This window comes from Agelaius tricolor, unplaced genomic scaffold, assembly GCF_023055355.1.
Source record: "Agelaius tricolor isolate 1412-34295 unplaced genomic scaffold, bAgeTri1.0.p SCAF_8, whole genome shotgun sequence".
NCBI lineage: Eukaryota > Metazoa > Chordata > Aves > Passeriformes > Icteridae > Agelaius > Agelaius tricolor.
Window position 1 is genome coordinate 8,210,041 of NW_027269268.1, and position 27,655 is coordinate 8,237,695.

The following is a 27,655-nucleotide window of genomic DNA, read 5'->3' on the forward strand; positions in this document are numbered from 1 at the left end:
CACCCTTGTGCCGCCGGTGAACTTGTCATTGACGGCATCCCCGGTGCCCCGGGATCCCTTCCCTCCTGCACAGCTGGCAGCACAGGGGGGGACACACCTCGTGTCCCCCGAAGCCACACCTGAGCGTTAAAGCAATGGTGGGACGGGGTAAGCACCAAGCGGGGCAGTCCCCTCGTTCGGGTGTGCGCTGCCGACAGCTCGCTGCCAGTCCGTGCGCTTGTGTTCGGTGCCCGCCTCGGCACTGCCAGGCAGGACACTTTACCCACCACTCTCCACCACCTGCTCCCGCTGGCGCCAGCGGCACCTTTTACTGTGTTGGCCCGACCTTCCAGAGCGCATCGCCACGGGAAGCTTTGTCTGAGGGAGCCGGGGAGCGGCGGGCGCGCTGCGGGCCGGGCCGCGGGGCCGCGCTGCGCGGGGCCGCGCCGGGGGGCGGCGGCGGGCGGAGCCGGAGCCGGGGCCGGAGCGGCGGCCGGGGCGGAGCGGGCGGCCCGGGGCCACCATTGGCTGTCGCTATGCGGTCCCCGCGGCCGCCCCCCGCCCGTCCCCGTCGCGGTGCGGGGCGCAGCCGGCGGCGCGGCGGCTCCATGGAGGCAGCGGCGGCAGCAACAGATGCGGAGGTGGCGGCGCGGCCCGGCCGCCCGTAGCCGCTGCTGGGAGCGCCGCCGGCCCTGCCCAGCGCCCGGCCGGAGCGATGGCCGCGCCCCGGAGGGCGACCGGCGGCGAGGCGGGCGAGGCGGGCGAGGCGGGCACGGCGGGCCCTGGAGGGCAGGCCATCGTCTGGCGCAACGTGGTGCTGATGGGGCTGCTGCACCTGGGCGCCGTGTACGCGCTCAGCCTGGTGCCGCGGGCGCACATCCTCACCCTGCTCTGGGGTGAGTGCCGGGCTGCGCCACAGGTGGGGCGGGGGGCGGCGGGCACCTCTTGGTTTCCCCGGGTCCGTGCCCTGTTTGTGGCTTTTGTTCCCGAGCCCCCCCACCGGCCGCTCCCGGGATGCCAGCGCCGCGCCGGGCCCTCGGTTGCTGTAGAAACAGGAGGCGCTCTGCCTCCGGTTACGTTTATCAGGTTTTTTTTAGTTAAAAAAGCCCAGTCGAGCGCTGGTGTTTCGGTGTAAAGGTCTGAGGGAGGACGCGCTGGCCGTCCCCTTGCTGTTTCACCGTGTTACTTTCTGAACACCCGCGGGTGTCTGCTCCCGTTTGGAGTAGAAAATCAGCTCCTCGTTTGTTTCTTGAGGAAGGTGATAACAAATTTTCATTAGGGAAGATGTGAAAGTCGAGTAAGTGCTGTAAGGTGCTGGCACAGACACGATAAGCCGGGCTGTGCTTTCTGAGGGGAGATGGCTTGCGGCGTCTGTCCTGCTCGCCGTGAAAAGCCAAGGCTTCGGTTTGGGGAAGGGAATATGAAATACAGCTTCTTTTCTTCCATCCTGTGGTGGTGAGGTCCTATTTTCTCCACAGAAGAATGGTGCCGGGGAAAAAATGCTACATAGAAGCACTGCAGTATTGTGCGAGGCTTGTCAGGGTTTGTGAGACCAAATAGATGGTGAATGTCAGCATCACTGTTCAGCAGGCAGAACCGTGTATTGATTCATATGAATCTCGGTGGCCAAGAGGCTAAAAACTTGAGTGCTGCTTACATCTGATGCAATTTCTTGGATAAATACCCTGCTTTGAGGTAAGTGGAGGATGTAACAGCCTGGGATTCTTTTATACAGAGGAAAGAAGGGTCTCTGCTGCAGGAACTCACAAACATGGAATTTGGGTTGTTAGGCTGCCATCATTACTGTCGAGGTGACTCTTCAGAAGCCCCAGCTAAATGCTTTAGAAGTCAGGCTTATTCCTTCTGTTTGGAGAAGTCCTAAATCTCTTTTTCACGGGTTCAGCTTTTGATATTCAGTCTTAAACCCCCAGAGATTGCCACCATTGCTGCTTGCAGTTGGGAAATTAATCTTTCCCTCAGTTACCATCCTCAGTTTCTGGGTCTCTGAAGGGTACCTGCATTTGACTGGCAGCCTGGTTTGCACAATCCCCCCCGGCTTGCTCATGATCAGAAGAGGTTTGTGGGGTGGTTGTGTTTTGCATAGTTTCCTTCTGCAAGCACTACTCCTCTCGCCTCCCTATTCCTGGTTGTGTTCAGGCTGATTTCATAGTTTATCTTGGCCACAGCTGGGCGATCAGGGAGACCAGGAGAGCCTGTGGGAGCTGTGTGGCTGGAATGCACAGCCTGTGGTCTGCTTTCAACCCTTTTAGGTCCTGTTGTGTGCAGGCAGGTGGGCTTGCTTTTTCTGTTTTGCCTTTCCAAGAAGACAATTGGAAATCATCTCTGATTTCACTGTGCTTAATTACAAAAATCCCTCTGAGGCTGGAGGCAAAGGATGGAATTACCAATTCAGCCCTCCATCCTCCGAGGTATTTTTTCCTGGTGGAGATTAAACAGACACTACATAGTAAACAGTTCTCAACGACTTTGCAGCTTAATGCCTTTACTTCTGAAAGCTAGAGCCTCTCATTTCTTGACATAATTATTTTTAACAGCCACCCTAGAGCAGACCACAGAGTTTTTATGGGAGTTTGGTGGGTGGTTTTTACAGGGGCTCCACAGCAGGGAGTGAGAGCGCTGGCTCCAGCTGTCCTGGACACTGCGTGCCACTCTCACATCTGGCTGCTGCCACCTCAGAGGTGCTGAGCAACGTGAAAATACACACTCTCCTGCAGAATATGTCAGACAAATTAGCTTGCTGTCACACTGGTGACCTGTTTCTGAGATCCCTCTGAGCCACTCAGGGCAGATCAAAAAGGGTGGCTGTTGCAGAAGTTGACAAACCCACCTCGCTTAGGTGTCAATCAGAGGTGTCCCTTGCCCTCCCCAGTTCTCCACATCTCCCTCCCTGTGCAGATCCCTGTGAGACTGCCTTTCTGTGGGCGCTGGCTGCCAGCCAGCCTTCGGAGCAGGGCTGGCACGCTGGCAAACTTGGATGGCGGTATGGGAGTAGTGTCAGGTAGTGCAGGGATGTGTGTACGCTGAAGGGTGCAGATGGAGGAGCTGCAGCCTTCCATGCATCCCTCTGAGGTTTTCTTTCTCTTCCCAAGCTTTCCTGGCACTCAGGAAGCTTCCCAGTGATCCTGTGCATTGCTCTGCTCTGTGTTCCCCACCATTGCTCCCCCATGGATAAGCTGCAGGAACAAGTGTTCTGGGAGTGGGATGCCAGTGCTGGCTGTGACCTCCGTGGTGTCTGGCAGGAAGCCACAGCTTCCCATGACTCACCACTGCCTGCTTGGCATTTTACCTTCTCCTCCCCCAAGATATCCACCTCCCATTGTGTTCTCCCCTGAGGGAGGCCAGGTACAAACCCTCCCTCTTGCTTTCCTCCTTCCCTTCCCACCCCCGGAGGGAGGCAGCTGCTGCAGCACCGATGGCAAAGTGGAGCTGAAATGCCACTGTGCCACCTAGAAAACAGCTGCTCAGGCCAAGCTGCCTGCTTGGCAGGGCTCATTTCCATTGGTAATTTATTGACATTTGTCCAGCTGTACATAATAGACAATGGGAGAGCGCTGCCAAGGAAGGCTCAGCTGGTTGTTTACCCTGGATTATCTGTGCTCCTCTGTTCCTGCTGCCTCCCGCACCAGCACCCTGAGGCCCGTGCTGCAGCTTCCCACACCCCACGTGGGGCTGGGGCTGCACCAGGGATCCCAAACAGCACTCTGGGTGCTGCAGAACTGGGGATGTGGATTGCTGCAGAACCGGGAATTGGGTTATCTTTCAAGGGACGTACAGATAAGCTGGTTGAAACACAGGCTTTCAGGGCCATCCCAATGTCTCTGTGGAATTTGATTTCAGTCCAAGCTGAACAACAACAATGAAATTACTCATGTCAGAATTTTCCATGAGCTGGGAGCTGCCTTGACCCGAGAGGCAGCAGATGGTGTGTGCAAGGCATCGAGCAGCCCCGGGCTGTGCCCATGGGACAGCCACGGAACCTGCTGAGTGGATGTGGAATGTCCCCTGCTGCGCAGCCTGGGCTCGCTGGGAGCTCCCTTGCCTTGCTCTTTGCCAGCCTGACTTGTGGTTTGGTGTGGGGGTGAGTGGAGAAGACCCTGCTGCCTTCTCCCTGGTGCTCAGCACCACGGGGGTTTGAAGGGGAGGCATCACCATCCTCCCAGGAGGAACTGAGCAGGGTGAGAGCAGCTCACTGCTGGTGGGGCTGCTGGGCCACGCATGCGGATTTTCCAGAAGGGAATTTGTGCAAAGGGGTGCTTGTGGCCACTGATGGGGCTGTGGCTCACTGATGTCCTCTTTTGGGCTGGCCATGCTGCACCACCTTCCAGAGGTCACCTATGACAATAACAAGCCATTAAATGATGCTTCTTATCCAGGACCCTCCTTGCTCCAGCCAGCTCCACCCTGTGGCAGTCCCAGTGAGTTTTATCTGTTTGATTTAGGAAAGCAAACTAAAAAACTCTGAAATCCTTGTACAGAGGGAAGTACCAGCATGTTTCACTGCAGGGCCCAATGCTGACAGCTGCTCACAGTTTCTTTTGGTGGGCTCATGGTAATTTCTTAAAGACTCCATCTGGAGGATCACGTGATTGTCTTGGATTTTGTTTGGAAAAAGGTTCTTTTTAGTCTTTGCAGAGGGCTTGGGAGGAAGCACTTGAAGTAGCCAAATTAATTTTAGGAAATAGAGCTGCTGCACAAGAGATTAAGCTGTTTACCTGCTTTAAAACCTTTCATTTCAGGCTGCTGAAACACCTTTAAAAACCTGCACAAGCATGGCCACCCAGAAATCCCAAATCACCTGGATGTGTTTGGCAGAGCTGCATGAGGGAGGAGTGGATGTCACACCCTTCTGTGCCTTCCCAGAGCCTGGGCTTGGGGAGGAGGATGGCCTTGCCCTAATGGTGCTCCTGTGGGAAGGGAGGCTTGTTGCCGTTGTTTTAGCAGCGTTTAGGAGATGTTTAGTGCTCCTGAGAGCTCCAGATTGTTCATGTTCAGCCATGGTGAGCCCTTTGCCATGCTTATCCTCAGCTTTCCCCCCATGCACAAGTGCTGGGAGCGCAGACAGAGCAGCAGTGCTGCCCAGCTGCACCCCTGCTGAGATGCAAGCTGCTCCAGGCAAGAGTCTGGATCCCACCTGGGATGCCTGGATCCCTTCAATGAAGGAGATTAAAGCAATTGTGCTCTCAGCACTTGGGGTTATCGCCTCTTTCTCAGGCTGCTGGTGGGCAGCACGCCTGTGTAACGAGGCACAGGTTGCTGTTGTGCACTGCAGATGCAAGTTTTATTGGTCCTGCATGATTCCAGAGTCTTGGATATTCTTGAGTGCCACCTGCTGGCTTTCTGGTTATTAACTGGCTTTAATGCTAAACCATTCCTATGCAGGGCCAGACATCTGTAAATAAAAAAATCCTAGCCCCAGGGAAGTTCCCCTTGGTAGCTCTGTGGATGAAGGAGAGTGCAAATATTGTCTCTGTTTCACACCCAGAGAAACAGAGACATTTGATGGAAACTTCTCTGTCACTCCTGCTACCACTCTTGAGAGCATTTATGCTCCCCTGTGGCCTGAACAGTGGTTGTGCTCAGGTGATTTCTGTAGGTGAGGCTTTGGGTCAGAAATAGGGAACAAATGCATATATCTTGGATACTTGGTGGGAAGGGCTTAATGAACAGAAGGACCTTTTTTCACCTTGATCCCCATGGTGATCTCCTGCTTGCTGGCTCCCAGAACAGTCCCAGCCACGAGCAGAGAGCAGCTCTGGGCGGTTTCTGTGGAATACTGGAGGCTAGCCTTGTTGTCCATCAGCCCCCAGCTCCACCATGCTTTCAGCAGTTCAAGACAGCAGCTGCTCCACTAGATGATGAGTGGAGAAGAGGTGGAGCATCCAAATGTTAATTGCATTCCTGAGGTGCACATCTGCCCAGGGGAATAGCCCTGCTTGTCTCCAGAGAGGTTTTGGACTGACTTTTCCTCCCCTGGCCCATTTGAAAGTGTATTTATACAGCTGTCACTCTGAATAGCCAAATTCTTGGCTTCTTCCTTCCCTCCTGGCATCAAGAGCTGAACTCCCATCATCTCTGAAAAGAACAAAGTATTTTCTCAAACAGTGTTTCTCTCCTTAAAAATGGCATGAACCCCGAATCTGGGGGTGGCTGTAACACCTCTGGAAATTGTCTGAGCTCCATGTCCATGGTAAAACTGGGAACACACCCTCACATAGTGCACAGATAGAACAGCATCACAGAATCACTTGGGTTGGAAAAGGCCTCTAAGATCATCAAAAACAATCATTAGCCTACACTGCCAAGTCCACAACTAAACCACGTCCCTAAGTACCACAACTGCGTGTCTTTTGAATCCACCCAGGGATGGAGACTACACCACTTCCCTGGGCAGCCTGTTCATGGGATAGGTATGGATGGATACAGTCACAGAGTGTTCCTGGGTCTGTTGCAGCATCCTGCTCTGAGGTGATCTCCTGCTGAGGACACTCCTGCCTGTTGGATATTTTCCCTTCCCCAGTGTTCACTCCTCTCTTGTTTAAGTGTTGCTGGAGGTGGTTCATTAGGGCCTTGTCTGTCAGTGTTCAGCTGTAAGTATGTGGTTTTGTTCCTTATCCTGATTTCCTCCCCAGTGCATTGCTGGTGTTCCTGTGTTGTTTCCCTCTGTCCTGTGTGCTGCACGTCACGTGGGCACTGTGAGCACAGGGATGGGGAGAAAATTCCATGTGTGTGCTGAGCCCTGGATGTGTGTAATGGTCCATTGTGGTGGATTCACAGGGGTCCTAGGACGAGAGAAGAGATGAGGATCTGACTCCATGTTTCAGAAGGTTTATTTATTATTTTATGATATATATTATATTAAAACTAAACTAAAATAATAGAAGATTTCATCAGAAGGCTTGCAAGCAAAGGAAAAAGAATGGAATGATTACAAAATCTTGTGACTGACCACACAGTCTGAGCCAGCTGACTGTGATTGGCCGTTAATTAGAAACAACCACATGAGACCAATCAAAGATGCACCTGTTGCATTCCACAGCAGCAGATCATCATTGTTTACATTTTGTTCCTGAGGCCTCTCAGCTTCTCAGGAGAAAAAATCCTAGCAAAAGGATTTTTCATAAAATGTGTCTGTGACAGTCCTTTGGTCCTGTTGCTCTCAGGAATGGGTTCAGGGCACTCCTGAGGAATTCCTACAATGGGAATGGATGAGTGAGCAGTAAAACTGTGTGTGCTTGATATTGGGATGTTCACCCAGCACAAAGCACTGCTGGGCTGCTCTGACCAGCCAAGCTACAAGAACCTCAAGCACTTTTTCCCTTTGATCTGTCTGATGAGGACAGAGATGACAGCTGGATCCAGCAAAGGTACTGAAAATCCCTGTCTGAATTTGGCAGGATTGTTGGCATCTGGGCTTGATATTGTGGGCTTGGGAGAGGCATCCCTGTGAAGCAGCCCCTTGAAGGGAAGGTTTGTGGCACCCCCAGAGCTGGCTCTGGCAAACACAAAAGCCCAGCCAAAGGTCACAAAAGCATAAAGTGCCTTATTTAGCCGTGGTCCTCCAGTCCCTGAGCTGGTGCAGGCTGCTCTGGGGAGTCATCAAGGATTTCTGGCTCTAGCTTTTTATCTTTGGTTCTATGTGCAGGTGGGGATGGCAGAATAGAGACTCTGAGGAGTTTCAGTGGATGAGTCAGGATGGACTTGTCTGCAGGAGAAGTCTCAAGGGGCTTACTGCACTGAATTTAGTGTGGTTCCTCATCTCTGCCACTCCACCTACCCTCCCTGCAGTCACAGCTGCACTTGTCACTAACACCGATGTTAGAATTGAAGCCAAGCAACTTCTTGTAATCAGATTTTATTTTTACCATGTAGGCTAACAATAAAATGTGCTGCCCCAGTGGAGAGTGAAACATTAACAATTACTATGCTAAGTAAAGCAAAGCTGATGTGAAACAGAGGGGAAGGCTGTTTGTGATGCTGGCATGGGGAATCGTGTGCCTGCCATCCCTCTTGGTCCTCAACAGCAGGGGATGGGGATTTCTGGAGGATCTTTCTCAAGACATTTTAGGACAGTGGTGTCTCAGATGACATTCTGAGTGCTTGAGCTCACTGGAGGAGCAGAGCTGGGCTGGGGCACTGCTGGAGGGACACAGTGAGGAGTCACTGGGGCAGTGTGGGGAGCAATCACCTGGTGAGTGCCCCCAGGGAGCATCATCCTGCCCACACACAAGGTCTCCTCCTCTGCCCTGGCACCATCCTCCAACCTGACAGCTCTGGCTAACTGACCTGTTGGGTGCAGGGGGCTTGTGCTTTCTAATTTTGATGAGATTTAGCACTTGCAGCCCAGCTCTGAGGCTAAAACTGCCAGGAGGGAAAGCTGGAAGAGGCCATTGTTTGCAACAGGTTTTGCTCTGAGCTCTGTTTGGTTTTGGAAGGGGGAGGAAGAGGTACAGCAGCTGATAGCATACAAGTGGAGCAGACACAAAACAGCTAGGCTAGGTGCAGTGATACAGAAGGAAACATCATCTGGACTGAGAAGTCCTGGGAAGTCAAACCCATCAGATCTCTGCTTTGGTGGTCACAGGGAGGGCACCGGGTCAGAGCAGGGCATTCCCCTGTCATGTACCTGGTTCTGCACAGGGTCAGCTTTGGCTTTTTCCCTTTTTGGACAGGGATGTTAAGCAATAACTAAGCAGTAACTAAAGCTTCTTCCTCAGGGCAGAGCTGCCTGCTGAACGCAAGGCTCTGGGGTGCTGTGCTAATGGCTTAACCATGCTATTTTTTTACTCTGTCCCTGAAAAAAAGAGGTAAAATTGGCATTTATTCTGTCTTGGCAGAATTTATAGAGCACTTAAAACCCACCAGAGCCCGAGTCAGTGTGCGGATTGAGGACAGCAGTGAGGTCACTAGGAGAGGAGTGAAATCTGCCCCTGGTTTTGTGATGACGCAGGACTCAGCTGAGCTGAGACAGGCTACACATAAGTATCAAAAATTTCAGAGAAGCCAAAGTATCTTCCAGCCTTCTCTTTTGATCTAAAAATATATGCAAGCTGTTCGACATCTTAAGGCAATCTTCAGCTGCTGATGAGTTCAGGGAATCTGTATTTCCTTCCTAGGGAGTTCTGGCATTGGCTGGAATAATTGCTGTCAGCCACGATTTCCATTGCTCTATTTGTGTCACATTGGCTGCAGCTGTCAATATGAACATTTCTGCTATTCCAACTGGAATAAAGTCTTTTGTATACTCAGCCAAAAGTGCTGGCTCTGGGGAATGCTCCTGAAAATGCATACGCAGGCATGTGCATCCAGGCAGAGGCAGCCTGGATTTCATGGGCTGGTGGTGGCAGGGCCAAGGGGATGTGATAGATGGCTTCTCCTGGAGCTCCACCACGGTACAGAGGGCCAGCAGCAGGGCATCATCAGAAATCATCTCCTGTGCAGCTCTGAAACTCCGCTTCCCCTTTGCCTTTGATGCGCTTCCTCTTATCTCTGTCTCTCTTGGCTCAATTTAGAGTAGCTCAGAGGATGTGTAGATCTAATTTTAGATGAAACTTTCTGGCCTGGGATTTTGCATGTTTGCTCTCCACAGGGAAGCACGGCTCCCCGTGAGAGCTGGCATGACCTGTATGGTGGGCGGCCCAGGGAATTGGTGCTGCTGCATGCCAGTGCTTTTTAATTCTCATTTGCTCACTTGAATCCAGCCCAAGGAGCTTTGGATGCCAGCCTTGGATAGTTAGCAGGGCTCAGTGAGCAGAGGCTTGGCTAGCAGAGCAGTGTTTCCATCCCAGAGACCCCAGGGCCAGAGCACTAATTCAGCATTGCTTCTTGGCAGCAATTTAGGGACTACTGTGAAAATTTCTTCCTCCTTAATAAATGTAGTTCCAGGTCAGGAAATAAGGGGTTTTTTTAGTAGGATGCTGCAAGTTAAATGATATCTTACTGCTGCCTGGTGTCTCTTTGCTGTGGAGGAAGAGATCTCCAAGGTTTCCCTGGAGTTTAGCAGCACAGATCTGTACTGGGGTCTTGATATCTAATCTGCATCTAAGAATGCTGCATGGTGACCCTGGCCCTGCCACTGCTGCAGTGTGTGACATCAACCAGCATTTTTAACTGAGCTGTTTGGAAAGACTGCTGCCCTGATTTGGGGTAGGAAAACTTTCCATTCTGAGGGCAGACATGGCATTTTAAGAAAGTGTATCCCCAAACTCGACATTATCTAATGAAAACATAAAAGAGCATACGAGACACCATAAAATTGACGGCTGCATTTCTGGTCTGAGCCCTGATGTTGAATCAGAAGAGAATCTTCTACCTCTGTGTGTGTAGTGAAGTGGAGGATCTCTTAGGAGTACAGAAGAGACCAGGCATGGTGTAGCTGCTGAAATGGGTGGCAGTGCTGCCCTGAATTTCAGAGGGAATGAAGTTAGGCATCACTCAGCACCACTGGAAGTACTTTCCCTGGTTTGGTGGTATTAGTCCTAAATCTGCCACTGAATAACAGCAAAACCCGAGTGAGGAGGAGAAGGCAGATACAGGATATGCAGATGTAATTTAATTTTTAGAAAGGAAAAAATCACCACTGGAAGTTACAGGAGTGTTCCACATTTATGGCAGTCAGTCAGCTTTGCATGTTTGTGCTTGAGCAACTTGCTGTTTGTATGTCTCATGCAGTTCTTGCAGCATAATGGAAGATTTTGGGTTTGACTCATTTGGTTAGTAAAATTCCCTAACAAGCAATTTTTATCTGATTGAATAAGCACAGGATGGTAGTGTAGAAGCAGACAAAAGTTTCATGTCCATTCCTGTAATTTTTAATCCTCAAATAGTTTTTTTTAAATACAAATGAGTCAAGTTTTGTTATCCTTTTACATACATACAGGGGAGAAAAATGGCCTGTGCTAAGATGAAAATTTCTCAGCAGCTTGCTTGAGACTTTGCTGGCTACTGTGGAGAGAGAATTTCCACCAAATGGTGTCATGTCACAAGATGTCTCCATCATGAACAGCATTTTAAGGTCAGCTGTCTCCAGCTGCCCTCTTGTTGAAGAGGTAACAGATGTCTACAGGTGAAGCACAGCCCTCGCATTCATTAATTTTAATTCCCCAAGCAAAAGATGTGCTTCCTTTGCCATTAGTGTGATTAGAACTCACATCTGAGGAAATTACTCCCTCCTGTATCCAGGGGATCTTGCCTGCTGATCCTTGAACTGCTGGAGACACAGAGTGTGTTTGTAAAAATGTATAAGCCTTTTCTGAATGTGACTTCAGGCTGGGCCTGGGAATGTGTCAGACCTTCTAGGCTGAACAGTGTTGGGAGTGTCCTGACCCAGCAGTGGGGCCTCCATCAGAGCAGAGTTCTGTGTGCTTCTGAAACATCCCCAAAAAGATGGCAGTAGAAGAGCTAAGGTTTTTCCAAAGTAGCACCTGGAGTGTGCAGACACTGCTGAAGGAGCAGCTCCCTCAGCACAAAATAATGCTGTGGGTTGGTTGTAAGCAGGCCTTTGCATCTGGGGGTTGGCAGCAGCCAGCACAGGAGCAAATGGGGCTGATGTCCTCAGAACAAGACATCAAACCAAAGCCCTGACCCTTGGTGGCTGTCCTGACCCAAGGTCTGTCACCCTCCTGGTCAGAGCAAGTGTGATAACAATTCTGGGACAGCCTCCAGTAATTACTTGCCTTGGTAATTACTTCTCATGTACTCTCTGTGCAGAATGTCACTTCTTGAAGTCCACACCACTTGAAGTGTGCAGGCAGTGCTAGTGCAACAATAGCTGGCCTGTGTTGTCTTTGTTTTTCTTTTTTCCTTTTAATTAGTGTTTTAATTCTTCTTTAATTCAGTCTCCACTGCATAGCAACTCCCCTTAACCTGTCAGAAGAACATATGTGGCTAGGTGAGCCACTGCTCTGATCTCACAAGGCCTGCCATCTCTCGTTTAAAGGAGTGAGCACTTTCCCCCACATCTTTTTCCCCATTGTTGGTACTGGAGAGACTGGGAATGACTTCCCAACTTGCTGGCATTGATGTAGTACACCCCAATCCTGGCTGATGTAAGATGTGTCATCACTTGACTTAAAACCAAATCTGCTCCAGGACCAGAAAACAGTTTCTTACATGCTATGACATGCAAACAGGCTCAAAGCCTCACAGCAGCTGCCTGGTCCCAAAGTGTGTTCAGAAAATAGGGCTGTGATGGGCTCTGTGTGTGGAACACTTCACAGAGAGCAAAGTGTGAGGATGGTGGCTCTCCAGGCATGTGCCAGGCTCAGAGTGGTCACCTTGCTGTGGTTGTTCAAGTCCCTGTGAAGGGACTGGGAGCCACATGGGAGAGGGATGCCTGCAGTGAGTCTGTCAAGGGCTGATTCCCTTCCCTGCTCCAGCCCTGCTGTCCCTCCTGTCCCTGCCATCCACACACAGGGATCAGAGCCACTGGTGTGAGCTGGTGCCAGGCTCTGTGTGCTGCCACCCCATGGGAACAGCTCTGTGACATTATTGTGCATTTTAAAGATGGTTTGTGTCTTGACAGTAGTGCTATTGTGAACATGCAGTCGATTCTGTTTCACTGCTCCTGTTTTCCTGTCTGATGTATGGTCCCTCTGAGATAATTGTGATTTGCTCCATCTAACTGGGTTGTGTTTGACACTGGTAACGTGGGGATAGTTGCTATCCCACAGTGTCTCCTTGTCATCTGTGCTGAACAAGGATGGCAGTCATCTCCTTGCTTTCAGGAGCAAGAATTGTCTGTTCAGATATGCAGAGTGAACCCAGTGTTTGCTGAGCATCTTCTTTTGGTTGATTTGGTTTTTTTTAATAATGAGATAAAAGTAAAAATCAATCTGTAATGTGCTGGATTCACAAACAATAAATACATATCTTTCTATTGTGGTCCTAGGTTCCAGAAACAGAAGTTCTAATTTTGATATTTAGCATAAAACAGAATTGAAATTTTCAGGGGTTTGAGATCTGCTCCAATTTAAGCAACCACTAAGATCAGAGGATGATTTCCTGATGCCTGTAAAGTAGATACAGGCTGTGGCAACATCTCCCCATATCTTCATAGGAAGCCATTTCCCTGGATACTGAGATTTTCGGAAGAGTTTGGCACTGGGCTTAGTAAAACTTTTCCAGAAATCCAGCTATGGGCATAATGAGTTGTTCTGGAAAAGGTGGCTCAAATGTTTGATGTTGATTTGCCATCCATTTTTAAATTATTTAGCTGGTGTAGTTTTCATTGCTTCTGTCTGACAGTGAGATGATACCTCTGTGCCTGCTGTTCAAAATCACACTGATGTCGTGCTGCCTTATCATATGGCCCACTGGGAATATTTTATGAACTGTTGGTGATCTTCCTTTCAGGCTCCTGCTTCCCCAAGCTTCTCATCCTCCTCACAGATCCCTGTCTCCAGTTACTGCTCCCCAAACTACATTACTTGCTTTGTCTTTACTTTGAGCCTTTCTGTCCCTCTTTCTGCATGGATCCTTCTGTGTTTTTTTAGCTCTCTCACTGCTGCTCCAAATATAGCATCATCCACTGTTGTAATTAGTATGCTGTTTGCCTTTGTTTCAGGTCATTAATAAGAATGTTGAATACAAATCTTCTGCCTATTGATTCTGGCATGTTCCCATAAATAGCAGCTGTGCACAGGCAGTGTGTTGGAAGCCTAGCAACCCTCCAGCTCCCTGCCTGCACGGTACCTTAACCTCGTGTGTCTTGTCTCTCTTGCATCCTCTCCCTGTCCCCGTGCTCTGGGTCTCTCTTTTGTCCTTTGCACAGGTTTACCTGCTGTTTTCTCTTCCCTCTCTTCCTCCTTGTTCCCTCTTTGAAGTGGTTCTCCCTCTGCTCCAGTTCTGAATTGTTTTGCTTATGCTGTGCTCTGTCAAGTGAGCTGATTGGAAATGCTCCTGTCTAGTCCTTAGCAGAACATGCAGAGGACACATCTGGCTATTTTACCATATTCCTCTTTGTATGTTAGGTATCCCACTAAATTAAAAAGAAGTATAACATTATTTGTTTGAATTCCCAGTTGTTAATTGGTACTTTTCTTGTGGCTTCATTTTTTTCCCTTTTTTCTGCCATAAATATTATTTACTTTTTATTACTTGGGAAACCTGATTAGCTACATTTCTGAGAGGGTGTTTTCAGTATAAGGAGGAATTGCTATTAACTGGCTGCTTTGCTCCACATTGCAATCCTTCTGTGTTTCACTGACATGTTCACCCCCTACACACACTCCTATCCCCAAAAATGGGACAGGAAGCAAGCAGAATCTTCTCATACAGATACTGTAGCTATGCATTATTAATATATAATCAAATGGTTGGTAGTCTCATTTTTGGTTTGAGATCCTAATTTATTCTGCAAAGGAGAACTTGAGACCTGTTCCTTACACGGCAAATATTTGTCATCTTGGCTATTTATACATTGGGTCAAATATTATTTTTGGGCACCTTAATTGCTGTAAGAATCACAAAACTTGCTATCACCAAGCAGTGCATTTGTCTGACAGGATTTTTTTTCTGCTCTGACATTGAACCTCCTGAGTAATTTTGTTTGTTTGTTTCTGGGGATGTTTCAGCCCTCGGGATTTATATTGGGAAGATTCCTGCTCTTGTGATTCCTCCTCTGCAAAGCCAAAAAATAGGCATGGTGCGTGGGTATGAGCCCCAGCTGTTCCCTTGATCATTTGAGCACTGCAGGAGTGAGCTGGGGCTAGCAAGTCCCTGGGGGGCTGGAAAGGGCCAGAGAGGCTTCTTGTCCCTGGTTGTGTTCAGTGCAGATATTCCATGTGGTCTGTTACCTACTACACAGCCTCCTTCTTACACAGGACAGAGAAGGGAGGTGAAATCAACCCTAATGGCACATGTCTCACTTTACCCATTTATCTTTCATTCTTGTTTTAAGCAATCATTCATGATGGATGGGTGCCCTTGAGAAGCACTTGCTCAATTAAATGATTGTTGCTGTGAAGCAGGAGAAAAGCCCCCTTGTGCTTTAAAGGAAGCAAAGAAACTGCTGAAGATGGGAGATTTCAGCCCATGACTAGCAGGAGGTTAAAGTCATAAAGCCCACAGAAAATATGTTCTTGTAGTGATTCAGGACTCTAACCTTAATATTTTTATGTAAGCTGGATAATGTCAGTATTCTGTGTGTCACAGATCTGTTCCCACAATTACAGTCATTTGAGTGATTTGGAAGGCTTTATTTAGTGATGTTTCTGCACAGCTCAACATCACACACAGCAAATGGTAGGATAGGTTTTTCCCTAATTTCATAGAAGTCCCAAGTCCTTGCTCTAACAAGGCATATGCAAGAACTGCAACTCTGCAGTGGAGACTGGAGTGTGAGGAGTTGTGATGCCAGCATTTTTACTGCTCTGAGAGTAATCTGTAGATTCAGCAGTGTCTATAGATAATGTGCAGAGAGAATGCATGATTTTAGTTCATTTCTGTAGCTCTCTTCAGGTAAGTAGAAATTTTAATTTCATTATAGACTTCAAAGGACTCAGCATAACTGCACAAATGAGCCTTTTCTAGGAGTACCATGAGCACTCAGCCTGCTGAAAATCAGAATTGTCTCTTCGGTGATGGCACCCAAAGCAGGTTTTAGAGAGGCATCCTCTTTACTGGGACCATTCTGACTCCAGCTGCATCTTGTGAGAAAGGCTTTGGTTTGATGTACAGGAGATGACAGGGATTTTGGCCATACACATAATGGCAAGCAGGTTGGGTAAATCTGTTTTTGATGGATCCACCAGCAGAGTGGAAAAAGTCCATTTGCTTCTTCAGTCTGCAGGGGTGACAATCAGCATGAAATATGGTTGCTGTTATTTTCCCAAATATCTTTCCATTCTATTTTCTCTCAGACGCTGCAATTTCAAGCACTGTGAGCTGGGAGTTGATAGAGGGACACAGTAGACACACACCTACATATACATTTGTTTTCTTTTTAAAAAGACAAATCTTTTACATTACATACCAGGAAAAGCAGACTGTGAATTCCTGTCAAGCTGCTGCCTGTCTAACAGGGTTCCCCGGTGGACAGAGTCTTGTGCAGACACAAGTACAAAACCCATTTTTGGGGATTTCATTTTCCCTGTTTGTTCTGGTATTTGAAATTGGCTGTTTTAAGCAAAACATGTCTGTGTGTGTAGGGTGGCATGGATCCTTGGCTAAACAACACATTTCTGCAGATGGTATAAATTGATTTGAAATTGTCCTGGAATATTCTTTAATGTTTGAATCTGCTCCTGTTTTAATTTTACACTTGCAAAATAAGCCTGTCCTCTTCAGGCAAAGAGTCTGTGAGGCAGAGGTGGGCTGAGAGCCTCACCTCCTGTCTGCCCAGCCTCGTCTCCTGAGCCACCCTGCAGGCGCTGGCAGGCAGGGCAAGGAGCATCTTCACAGCACAGAGAGCACAAGTGATGTCAGCTGGCCCTGTGGCAGACGCTGTGTTTTGGTTTTGTGTCTTTCAGCATATTTCTGTTTCCTGATGACGGCTCTGGGCGTGACAGCGGGCGCGCATCGCCTCTGGAGCCACCGCTCCTACAAAGCCAAGCTGCCTTTGAGGATCTTCCTGGCTGCAGCTAACTCCATGGCTTTCCAGGTGAGCTTGTGTTGCTTGTGCAGATTCTCAGCCTCCAGGCTCTCTCTGCCGTGCAGGGATCCCCTCAGTTTAGAGACAGCAAAAGAAAGAAAAAAAAAACCTGGCAGAAAGACATTTATTTGCTGTAACACATTCTGCTGGCTCAGGGCATGCAGAGCCCCTCTCACTACCCACGTAACAATGTGCACTAGGCAGACCAGGAGCAATAATTGCATAAGGACCAAGCTGAAGGTGACCAAATCAGAGGCTCAGCACCCCAGCAGCTGAGCTGTGGCACAGGTCAGGCCCCACACTTCACAGGAGACTTTTATAAGACCCAGCTTCATGCAAATGTGTCTGTGTAACCAAGAGTCTGTTCATCCAGGCAGCTGGAGACTGTGCCCAGAAAGGAGAGCAGGCACCCTTCCACAATCTTAATTTATCTCTGTTTTATGCAGCATTTTTCACCAGCCAAATTCAAATATGTTTGTGAAGAAGTGTGTTACTAGCTCTGTACTTGCTGGTAGGCAGTCCTAGACCACAGAAACACTTGTGTAACACCCAGCTGGTTGTAGGAGTTAGCCCTGAACCAGGATCTTCTCAGTGTGAATTTGGTTCCTCCTCTGGCTGGCAAGGATAGAGATAGGAACCTGCACTATAATTAGACTTACCTGTACTAAAATTAAACTTATTGAGCTTGGCTGCCATAACCCCGTGTGGCACGGAGTGCCGTGTATGTCTTGTGCCCTGAGATTTCATCTTTTCCCTTTCAATCTCCTTGGTTGACTTTTTGTTCATTTGCCTTGACAGAGAATGAAAAGAGTCCCTTTATCTATCTCTGTACTTCTCATTTATCATCTTTGATTTTTTCTTTTTTAAGGTGGAAAGAATTAATTCGTTAGCCCTTCTACACATTACAAAGGGCACAATGCTTTTGGCTGAAAATGGAAATGTGTCCATTTTGACTCTAGCCTTTCTTTATTCTGAACCATTTTCCATCTGCTGCTTGGTTCCTTGGAGAGCTTTACAAGCCCTTTGCTCAATGTGTTAAACAACTGTTGGGAGTTTTGAGAAGCCCCTGGTCCTGTCTCCCTGTTACACAGCTGATCTTATCTTCCACAAGCAATTTAAATGAACATGCAGAGCTGTTTTCAGTGAGCCTGCACAGAGGGATTGCATTGCATTCTGCTCCCCTGTTGCCATGGATTTTGCTCTCAGCTGCATTTTGCTCATCACTGCTTTTGTCTGAGGACACTGGGATTCTGAGGCAGGGAAGTACTTCAAAGTACCTTCAAGCCACCTTTGTGCCCTTCATATCAGAAATAAGATGAAAGGCCAAATTACCCACTCTAAATCTGAAGCCTGCTCCTAATTACCATGACATCCATTGCCTGTAAAGGCTGTTTCCACCACCACAAACAGACAGTGAGTGATGAGTTTTCAGGTCCATCTCCTTCACGTTGGCTGTGGGAGGAAGAGGTAGCACTGGAGATGCATACAGCATCCCTGGATGCTAAGTGAGGATGAAACATTCAGAATTCTTGAAGGGCAGGGGAAGGAAACTACTGTAGAGTTTTAGCTTGATTTGCCTGGGCTGTGGCATGCTGTACCTCCTCTGGAATAGCATCAGATGCAGCCAGTTTTGCCATGTGGGTTTTATTAATGATTGGATCATGCTGAGCTGTGTTTCTTCTCTCCACCTAAAGTGAACCTCTCATAATTTTGAAAGACTCTTCTTGCTGTCACTTGTCTGTTTCAGACATAGGTAATACCTGGCTTATTGATCTCCCAGCATTTAAGTTCCAGCAGCTCAGCTGGGCTGTGCTGGTGTCATCTCTATGGCACAATCTGTGTTTGTGCTGGACACAGCAGGAGGGGTGGTGTGGAAATCTGTGTCAGCACATGGAGACTGTCACATAGCCCAGGCCACTGGCACATTTCAGTCTGCAGGTTTGTTAAGGGACCTGCTAATGAAACCTCGTGGCTGCATCACTGTCACAGCATGATGCTGTTGCTCTCTGCTTCAGAAGGGATTTGACCCCTGTGTTTACCTGAAACTTGATCAAAAGTGATGTGTTCTTGAAAAATGGTTGCTAATAATATGCTCAGAGCAGATTTACACATGCTGTGCTCCAGTTCATGGTGTATTTATTGTCAACAGTGCTGGCCTCAGGCCTTTATTTCCTCTTAGCTTTTGTGGTTTTAATTAGATGCAGTTCAGTTGTTTCACAGCTTCCTAATCCTTTCATCTGGGGAATCATGGTTTTTTTACCAGCTCTGCAGACATTTGCTGTGGCATGAAAAGCCAAGTTAATTTCTCACAGTATCATTGCTTTTCCTGGTTATCTGCTGTCCCACAAACGACTTTATCAAGTGCTCTTGTGACAAACTGATCAATAGTCTCACTTGAAAAATTATTTCTGGTTAAGAAAGAAGACCTTTTCTAAGTGTGCTTCTTGCATAACCCTGTTTTATTTTAAAGTTACTTACGTTGACATTTTCCGGTCATATGGATATTCCCACTAAAGCCACTTGAAGGGGTGTGGAGGTTTTCATTCCTTTTGATTTCTCTGTAGGAAGGTAGAGGTCTCCCCTTGTTCTCACTGAGGACTTGGGTGACTTCCTTTGCTTTTTTGCAGTTTACTTTGTTTTCTCATGCAGTGAGATGGTTAAAGTGCAGCATACTGGAGGACTGGCAAAGGGCTGATCTTTGCTGCTTCCATTCAGTGGCTTAGATGTGTCAGTGCTGCAGAAAAATGTCCCCCTCATCCCAGCCCGCTCCCAGCATCACTGTGTTCACTACATGGCAGCAGCAAAGGGCTGAGCATAACTGAAGGCAGTGGAGCTAAGATCTTTCCAGGGCTCTTGCTCCTCACTTGTCCCTGGTGTGCTCTTGCAGGCAGAGAGCATTTTTGCAAAGCTGAAATGGGGTGTTGGAGCCATTTGAGCTGGATTCTTTAGCTGCTCTTTGCAGTTGTTCCCAGAGGCCCCTCAGTGCTTTCTCTCAAACGGTGGTAGCTGAAAGAAAGAACAATGATTATTTCTGCAATGCTTTCAGCACAGGGCTCTTGCCCCACAAAATACAGGTACACACAGTTTCATTATCCTGTGCTTGCTGTGTCCTGGGGTGTATTCAGTGCCCACATGGGTGGTGTCCTATTCTTATTTAAGAGACCTTGCAGTCAATTTGCTCGGTTCTACTGGGAGCAAACCTGCTGTGGTTGGTGGTTATGGATGCTGTTCCTAAAAATTACCCAGGTCTTTCCTTCTTTGGGTATTTCTGCTTGGGTACCTCCCTGACTGTGCAGAGATGGATCTAGCAACCTCTGCTAAGAACTCTCTGATTAAAGTTCACCCTCCTGTGGATCTGGGCATTAGCTGACATTTCCACATTTTGGTGTTGGTGTTGAGCAATTCATTCATAGATGAGTGTGTGGCCTGAGGTTTGCAAGTGCTGAATGTGCTTACAATGCCCTGCACTAATAACTTAGCACCACTGCAAAAGCCACCAGTTTGGTTCGGTGCATCCAGCCAGGGCATCCTGCAGAGCAAACTGGGAGGCTGAAATCCCTTTGGCTGAGTGAACTCAGAAGGTCTCTCTTTATGGATCCAAGTGTGAAACTGTGGTCCATCCCTTCCTCCCTGCAGTCCCCATGATTCCATTTACAGCCATAAGGCATTTCAGTGCCGTGCTGTTCACCACAGTGGCTGTAGTGATCCACAAGCTCTGTCCCATTTTCAGCACTGTGTTTGTGCCTGGAGGGCACCAGCTGCAACCAGCTGAGAAAGAGGATGCCAGAACTGAGAGCCCCTGTACAGTAGTCCACTGAAAATAAATACACAAGGTTCCCCATAGCACAGTCTTAAAATAAAAGTGTAAACATGGATGTACCCAGTCCCTGCAGCCCATCCTCAGACACCCAGGGCACACTGATGATGGTAACTCCCATCAGTTTTAGTCAATGTGGTTTTCCATGTTGACTAACATGGTTTTAAAACATGGTTTTACCATGGATGATGGTAACTCCCATGGTTTTAGTCAACAACCTTTTTTGAGGAGTGTCAGAGAGAGGCTTGCTGCTATTACCATGTGTGAGAGTGTGGTATTTTTGGGGTTGCTCAGATGGAGGAGGAACAAATGAATCTGACTCCATGTTCTTGGAAGGCTAATTTATTATTTTATGATACTAGAATATATTAAAGAATGCTATACTATGCTATGCTAAAGAATAGAGAAAGGATACTCACAGAAGGCTAAAAGACACTAATGAAAAACTCGTGACTCTTTCTCCAGAGTCCTGACACAGCTGGACCGTGATTGGTCATTAAGGTAAAACAATTCACATCTTGGATAAACAATCTCCAACCACATTCCAAAGCAGCAAAGCACAGGAGAAGCTAATCAGATAAGAATTGTTTTCCTTTTTCTCTGAGGCTTCTCAGCTTCCCAGGAGAGAAATCCTGGCCAAGGGATTTTTCCAGAAAATATGACAGTGACATGGGAGGCCTGGAGGTCCTGGCAGTGCCTGCCCCTCTCCTCTGACCCCAGGGTGTTTTTTGTACAGAACGACATCTATGAGTGGAGCCGGGACCACCGCGTGCACCACAAGTACTCGGAGACGGACGCGGACCCGCACAACGCCCGCCGCGGCTTCTTCTTCTCCCACATTGGCTGGCTCTTCATGCGCAAGCACCGCGACGTCATCGAGAAGGGCAGGAAACTGGATTTCACCGACCTGCTCGATGACCCTGTCGTCAGGTTCCAAAGAAAGTAAGTGCCCAGCACTGTGAGGTGGGCGTGGAGAGGTCCTCCCGCCTGGCGGTCTGCTTGTGGCTCATTCCTTGTTTTTGTCTTTCCCTTTTCTTCCCTGAGATATCCCTGCCACCCATGCCTTTCCTCTGGCCCCCACTATTCCCATGACACTTGTTGACTTGTTGACTGTCCTCTGTGGCACAAGCAGTGAGCCCTGTCCTTGTGCCTCTGCTTTCCCAAAAAGCCAGGGCTGGTTATGAAAACAGCTGTGGCAGAAGTTGCTCGGATCTCGGCTTTCTTCTTTGATCACAGGAGCAAACTCTGCAATCATTAATTGCCTTAACACAGAAGTGCACATTTCACTCTGCAAAGTAATTTCTGGCACCCCTGGGCCAGTGCAGGCCAAGTGCCACCTCTCCCAAGACTGCCATTCTGTACAGGATTAATTATCTCCATTGGGAATCAGCACAGTCCTAGCTCAGTTTGCTACACACTCTGAGAGCTGGGAATTGAGCAACATCCTTTATGCTCTATGTGAGTACCTGTGTTTTAGGCACAAGAAAACTTTGTGCTTGCAAGCATTTCATCCAGGTGCTTTGGAAAACTGCTTAAGGCCATTTCTGTGTATTTTCTGAGTGAGGGGAGCAGTCAGTTCAGTCTAAAAATTAGAGTTTTCTCTGCTAGCACACAGATTTCTCTAAGGCAGAAAAATTGCCCTTATAATGAAAATCTTCCAGGAGTAAGGAATACTTCCCTCCACGTATGGTTGCTTTCACTGGTTCCTCAGTTGGCAGTGCCTTTTTGCAACAGCTCCCTTGCAGTTTGCTGCAGCTCCTCTTGGTTATTTCCTTTTCCACGACAACAGCGTCCCATGAGAAGCAGGCTTTACTGCTTTGGTCATGCTGCAAAGGTTGTCTAGTGAAGAAGTGTGTTTTCTGCAGGAAAGTTGTCTTAGCAAATGCCTTTGTTCTGGATTTGGATTTAGGACTTAGTCCCTTACCCAGAATTTGGGTTTCTCCTTTCTACAAGGTTGCAGTGTTGGGGTTTTTTTTTTGACAGCATGGAAAAACTAGCAGGCACTAAGAATCATAATAAATCCTTCTTGGCAGGTTTTGTTTTAAGGCTAAATTGTTAGCTTTGCTGAATTTAGTGGTGCTGCTGAGTTATGGATGAGGCACCACTCAGTCAGTTAAAAACCACATCACTTCAGCTGAAATCATAGTAGTGCTCCAGGCACAAAACCTACCCTCTGTGAATCAGGGAGCAATAATCCTGCAGGTGATGTGAGAGAGGAGCTCACAGGTGAAATGTCTCCATGACAAAGTTTTCGTGTGGTGAAAGCAGGGGTGTTCCCCAGGCATGTGTTGAGGCACTGATTTCCCTGCACTCCAGGTAAGGAGGTTTCTCACTCCAAGGTGGATGTTTCAGTCAGAGGAAGGCAATGTACTCTGATACTTGTTCAGATGGGAGATTTCATGTCTTCATCAAAGACCTCGGTCTGAGCTTCTTCCATCTGGCAGGATAGTTTTAATTGCTGCCTGATAAGATGTTCTCATATTTTATTCTATTTCCCCAGAGTGGTAGAGGCTTTGAACTTTGAAGGAGTTTTCTGGAGTGGAAACTACTTTTCTCCTCCAGCTCTACTTAAATCCTGGCCTTGAACTGATGAGAGTCAGATAAGGTCAGACTTCTGACCTTATCAGAAGTCAGTCATATGAGTGGGAAATTACTGTTATCTTTGGGGGAGCAAAGAAAGGGAACTTGTTTGCTTGGAGGGCCATAGCTCAGGTAAGTGAGAATTGAGTTCTATGAGAACTGAGGAATGCCCTCTTCACTTTGGCTGGTGTTGCTCTAGAGTTGCAGATCTCCTTCTGGAGCCCAGGTTGTGAGGCACAACCTCCAAACAACAACAAAATACATCAAGCAGAGAACTTGCAAGGCAAGAGGTTGATTGATTTCATGCACAAGATGATCAAAACTAGCTCATGTGTTACAGATGAGAAATGTGTTCATGAAAACTTACGTCCTTTCAAAAATACTGCTGATATTATCATTTTTCCAGCTCTCTGTGGATCTTAATTGGAAGCTGTTTGTTTTTGTCAAATAAAAATGACAGTTCTTCCTATCCGAAAGACTTTCAGGGAATGCAAAGCTTTAATAATTGTTTAATAAATCTGTTTTTCCTCATCCCTTCCAGAAAACTCAACAAAAGCAGGGGTCTATTTTAAACCTTAGGGTGTTTTATAGGGAGATGAACAAGATGGGTCTTATGGACGAACAAGGGGGTTTTCTAGGGGGTCTTAGGGGGATGAGCAAGATGGGTTTTACTTGGCATTCCTTTTGCCCTTGTAACTCGCGCAGGTATTACAAGAGCTCAGTTGTGCTGATGTGCTTTGTGATCCCCACCGTCGTGCCGTGGTACCTGTGGGGCGAGAGCCTGTGGAACGCCTACTTCCTGGCCTCCATCCTGCGGTACACCATCTCCCTGAACGTCACCTGGCTGGTCAACAGCGCCGCCCACATGTACGGCAACCGCCCCTACGACAAGAACATCAACCCCAGGCAGAACACCCTGGTCACCCTGGGAGCCATTGGTGAGTGCTGCAGCCCTGGGCACAGCTCTGCCAGCTCGGGGTGGGTGGTGTCCTGTTGGAACCCAGGACATCCCTCTGGCTGCCCTGGATGGCTCGAGCCCCTGCCAGGGGGCTCAGAGACCTTGGCACAGAGCCCAAGACTCTTGTGCCTTTGATTTTGACCCATGGAAAAAATTTCCAACCTTATATGAGGATCTGCAAGCCACAGAAGTTTAAGTAGAATGATAGTTAGTTTGTCACAGGGTGAAGAGTAGAATTTTGGGGTTTTTAGAATGGGGGATCAGGGTCCCAAGATGGAGCAATTTGGGCGTGCCTTGTCCTTCTTTCTCCTTCTTCCTAGCCTTCATCTTCTGGGTGATGGTGGGACTTTTGGATTGGTTTAGGGTAGGAATACACTGTCTAACATAGGTGATAGGTATTGGGAAGTTATGGTAAATAATGTACATGCAGTTTTTAGTATAAAAAGACAATACCGCCCTGAAGGCGGGCAGTGTGCCACTGACCAACCTGCTGAACGGACCTTAGCAGGCCAGGGAAAGAATTTTATAGATAACAGAAAATAAACAACCTTGAAAACCAGAACAGAAGAATCCTGACTCCTTCTTCAGCTGCCAGGCTGGGAAAAGAGACTCTCTAACACATCTCGGGGTCATCTTGACCACAGAGACTCCTGAGAGTGTCCCATCCTCTTTCACCATGGTGGCGACTCTGGGTGCCTGCAGCTGGACACCTCTTAGAGCCAGGGTTTGGAGGAGGCTGTGGAAACCCAGGGCACCAGGAATATTTCTCTGTCTGCTCTGGGGTGCCCTGACCCCCAGGGGAGCACTGACTTTGACCCTCATTCATGGAGAAAGTTTCCTAAACTCCAGAACAGACTAGAATCCACTAGGGTGTGAAGTAGATTGTAGAGAGTAGTGTAGGTGTATCACTTAGGTGGGAAATTTAGGATTTTTAGTATGTAGTGGATGGAAGCAAGATGGAGGGCACAGGGTGTCTTCCTGGGCTTCTTCCTCATGCTTCTTCTTCCTCCTTCTTCATGGGTTTGGATGGCATTTTGTAATTGGGTGGAAAAGTCCGCATTGCAGGCTTATGGGGATCAGTTATTGGGTTAAAAAGGGAAATAATCTAGGTGTCAGTTCTTAATTGGATAGTTTAGCTTTAAAAGACCTTGTAACAAGAGATTATTGGCCATTTTTGCAGTGCTTCTCCAGTGTGCTGAGCCTTATGTGGACAGCATGAAAAACTCTAGATAAGATAACAATAAACCAGAACCTGAAGACTGAAAAGATCCAGCGTGTCTCTCTTTCCTGACACAAGACCACTCCAGGAGGGTCTCCCCCAACAGGGGAGCCCCTTAGGAGGGCCCAGCCAGAGTCCCAGAAGTCAGGGAATTGGCAACAGGTACCCCGACAGGAGGCCGGAGCTTGTGCACCCTAGAGGAAGGTGTATGTGTTCTACACTGAAATAATACCATGTGGTCTCTGGGAAGGGAGGTGTTAGCACCCAGCAGCAAGCTCTGCTCAGCAGAAAGTGCAGCAGAAGTGAGGGACCCCACTTCTGACTCAGTTGTGTGTCTCCCCTCTTGAAACACTTCTGGTTTTTTTCCCTGAGCATAAGGCGTGGGACATGCCCCTTTCTACTGGGGAGGAGCATAACCTCCACTAGATGCCAGACTTGGGCAATGGGTGTTGGAGTGTCCTGCCTGAGTGTGTTCCTGTGTTGACAAAAGTGCCAGCCACATGGTCTTTAAACTCCCTCTGTGTTTTTCAGGTGAGGGTTTCCACAACTACCACCACACCTTCCCGTTTGACTACTCGGCCAGCGAGCTGGGCCTGAAGTTCAACCCCACCACCTGGTTCATTGACTTCATGTTTTGGCTGGGGTTGGTCACTGACCGCAAGCAGGCTCCCAAGGAGATGATCCAGGCTCGCAAGGAAAGGACTGGAGATGGCAGTGCCTGAGAGTGATGCTTGGCTGTGCCGGCGCTGCTGTCCGTCCGCGTGGCTGCCGGGTGTGCGCGCGACCCCGTGCCTGTGGTGGATTTACCTCCGGGTACAATTGAATTCTTCTTCTGTTTCAGATTGGTTGGGCTGAATTAGTTCCCCAGGAATTGATTCAGCCACGGCCTTTTTTTCTTTTTTTTCCTTATTAGCTGTCTTATGTCCGAACTTAAGACTATTAAGTGTAAAAATGTTACATATTATTTAATATTGCAGTTAAGTGGGAGAGACATTTGATTTTAGTCACTGTAGTTCATGTCTGAGATTTGTTGTAATTTGCTTGTTCATGGTAAATGTTGGCAGGTTGAAGGAGCTAACTGTCCTTTCCAAGTGCAGTTAGGGGAGATTTTTGTTCCTACTGCTAATCCAGTAAGGTTTTGGGGTGCATCTTTCAGGGGGATGGGGCAGGGCCCAGTGTGCTGTGTCAGCTGCATACTCCTGGAAAGGACAGTAACACCACTGATGAAAAACAGTGTGTGCAAGGGGGAAAATCACCCTCAGTTTAGTTAGATGTTAGTTTGGAAACCTGCTTTCTTCTTTTTGTTAGCCTTGTTAGCCAGCCCAGTGCACTGCTGTCTTTGCTAAGTATGAAAACCATTTATTGCTGAGCAGGCTTTTGTGTTGAAGATTAGTCTCTATACAGGCCAAAATACCAACTGATGCTATATTGAGATAGTTCCTTTGTTGTCACATATACATTGTAATTGTAAATGTATAGAGCTCAACCATGTCTTAAGCCAAATAAAGCTTCGGTTTCAATGTTTGGAGACCTGAGTCATATTCTAATCAGTCATGGCCATCGATGCATGCATATTTTAGCTCCTTTTGCACAAGAGGCCTCTTAATTTCTTTTTCTGTCTTTGACTAGTGGGTCTTAGAAAACTGACCTTTATCTAAGTCAGAGCCTGTACTAATATTTCAGCTGCATGCAACATCCATTGGTTTCTGAGCAAAATATAAAGACAGTTATGTAGCTTCTGAATTTTAACAGTTGCCTTGCTTAACTAAAAAAAGGAAAAAAAAAAAAAAGAAAAAAAAAGGAAACAATTCTTAAAAAAAAAAGGCATGTGGATTTAATGGGACATATAGCCCTTTGTGTTAGTTGTTAGCCAGTGCAGGAGAGAGGCTTTATACTGTCAGCACTGGAGCACTTTTGAAGATAGAGGGCATGATTTTCATTTATAAAGAATGTCGCTGCCTTGCCCCTCGGGGAGGGAGTGCCTGCTTCCCAGACACACAGCCCCACACCCTGGGCAAGGCAGGGATCTCAAGATAACTGAGACTCAGGCCCAGATATTTTCAGGAAAGATGCAAAAGTGGGGAAAAAAATAAAATGGTTTCTTTTTTGTTCTGTTTCTTGTTTTTCAAATGATGCCATATAATATAAAAGAGTTGTCTTTATTCTGTCTTTCATCCAGCAGGTGTTTTAAAAGTGTTATTTTGCCATTAATGATGTGTAAACTCTTGAGTGATTTACAATAAACAGTTATGAGTTAGCCTGGCCACTGTGTTTAATTTTGAAACATCTCCCAAAGCAAAGGTCTTTGTGCATCTCACATCAGAATTACAGCAGTGTCTCGCTTGGCATTTCCAGCTCTGCATTTGGTGCAGCTCAAAATACCTCCCCCCCTCAGCATTTCTGAATGTCAGGGGAAGAGGAGGCTGACAAATGGAAGGACACCAAGGGATTTGATTACTTTGGGCTTCCTGGCCAAGCTGATAGAGGGGGAAA

At 47.7% G+C, this 27,655-nt stretch overlaps 1 protein-coding gene across 1 annotated transcript; it reads left to right on the forward strand.

Annotated features, from left to right (window-relative positions):
- The first annotated feature begins 466 nt into the window (after nt 1-466).
- Nucleotides 467-27,419, forward strand: SCD5 (stearoyl-CoA desaturase 5). Its single transcript, XM_071431560.1, has 5 exons — nt 467-875; nt 16,467-16,597; nt 21,142-21,347; nt 23,691-23,923; nt 25,694-27,419. The coding sequence occupies exons 1-5, from the start codon at nt 695-697 to the stop codon at nt 25,882-25,884; spliced, it is 942 nt and encodes a 313-aa protein (XP_071287661.1). The 5' UTR covers nt 467-694; the 3' UTR covers nt 25,885-27,419.
- The last annotated feature ends 236 nt before the right edge of the window (nt 27,420-27,655 follow it).

What these genes read in the sequence shown, in the direction of transcription:
- SCD5 (XM_071431560.1), top strand. Translation starts at nt 695, where the DNA reads ATGGCCGCGCCCCGGAGGGCGACCGGCGGCGAGGCGGGCGAGGCGGGC. An exon ending in GTCGTCAGGTTCCAAAGAAA is followed by an intron (nt 21,348 to 23,690) that starts GTAAGTGCCCAG and finishes TAACTCGCGCAG; the next exon opens with GTATTACAAGAGCTCAGTTG. An exon ending in GGTCACCCTGGGAGCCATTG is followed by an intron (nt 23,924 to 25,693) that starts GTGAGTGCTGCA and finishes TGTGTTTTTCAG; the next exon opens with GTGAGGGTTTCCACAACTAC.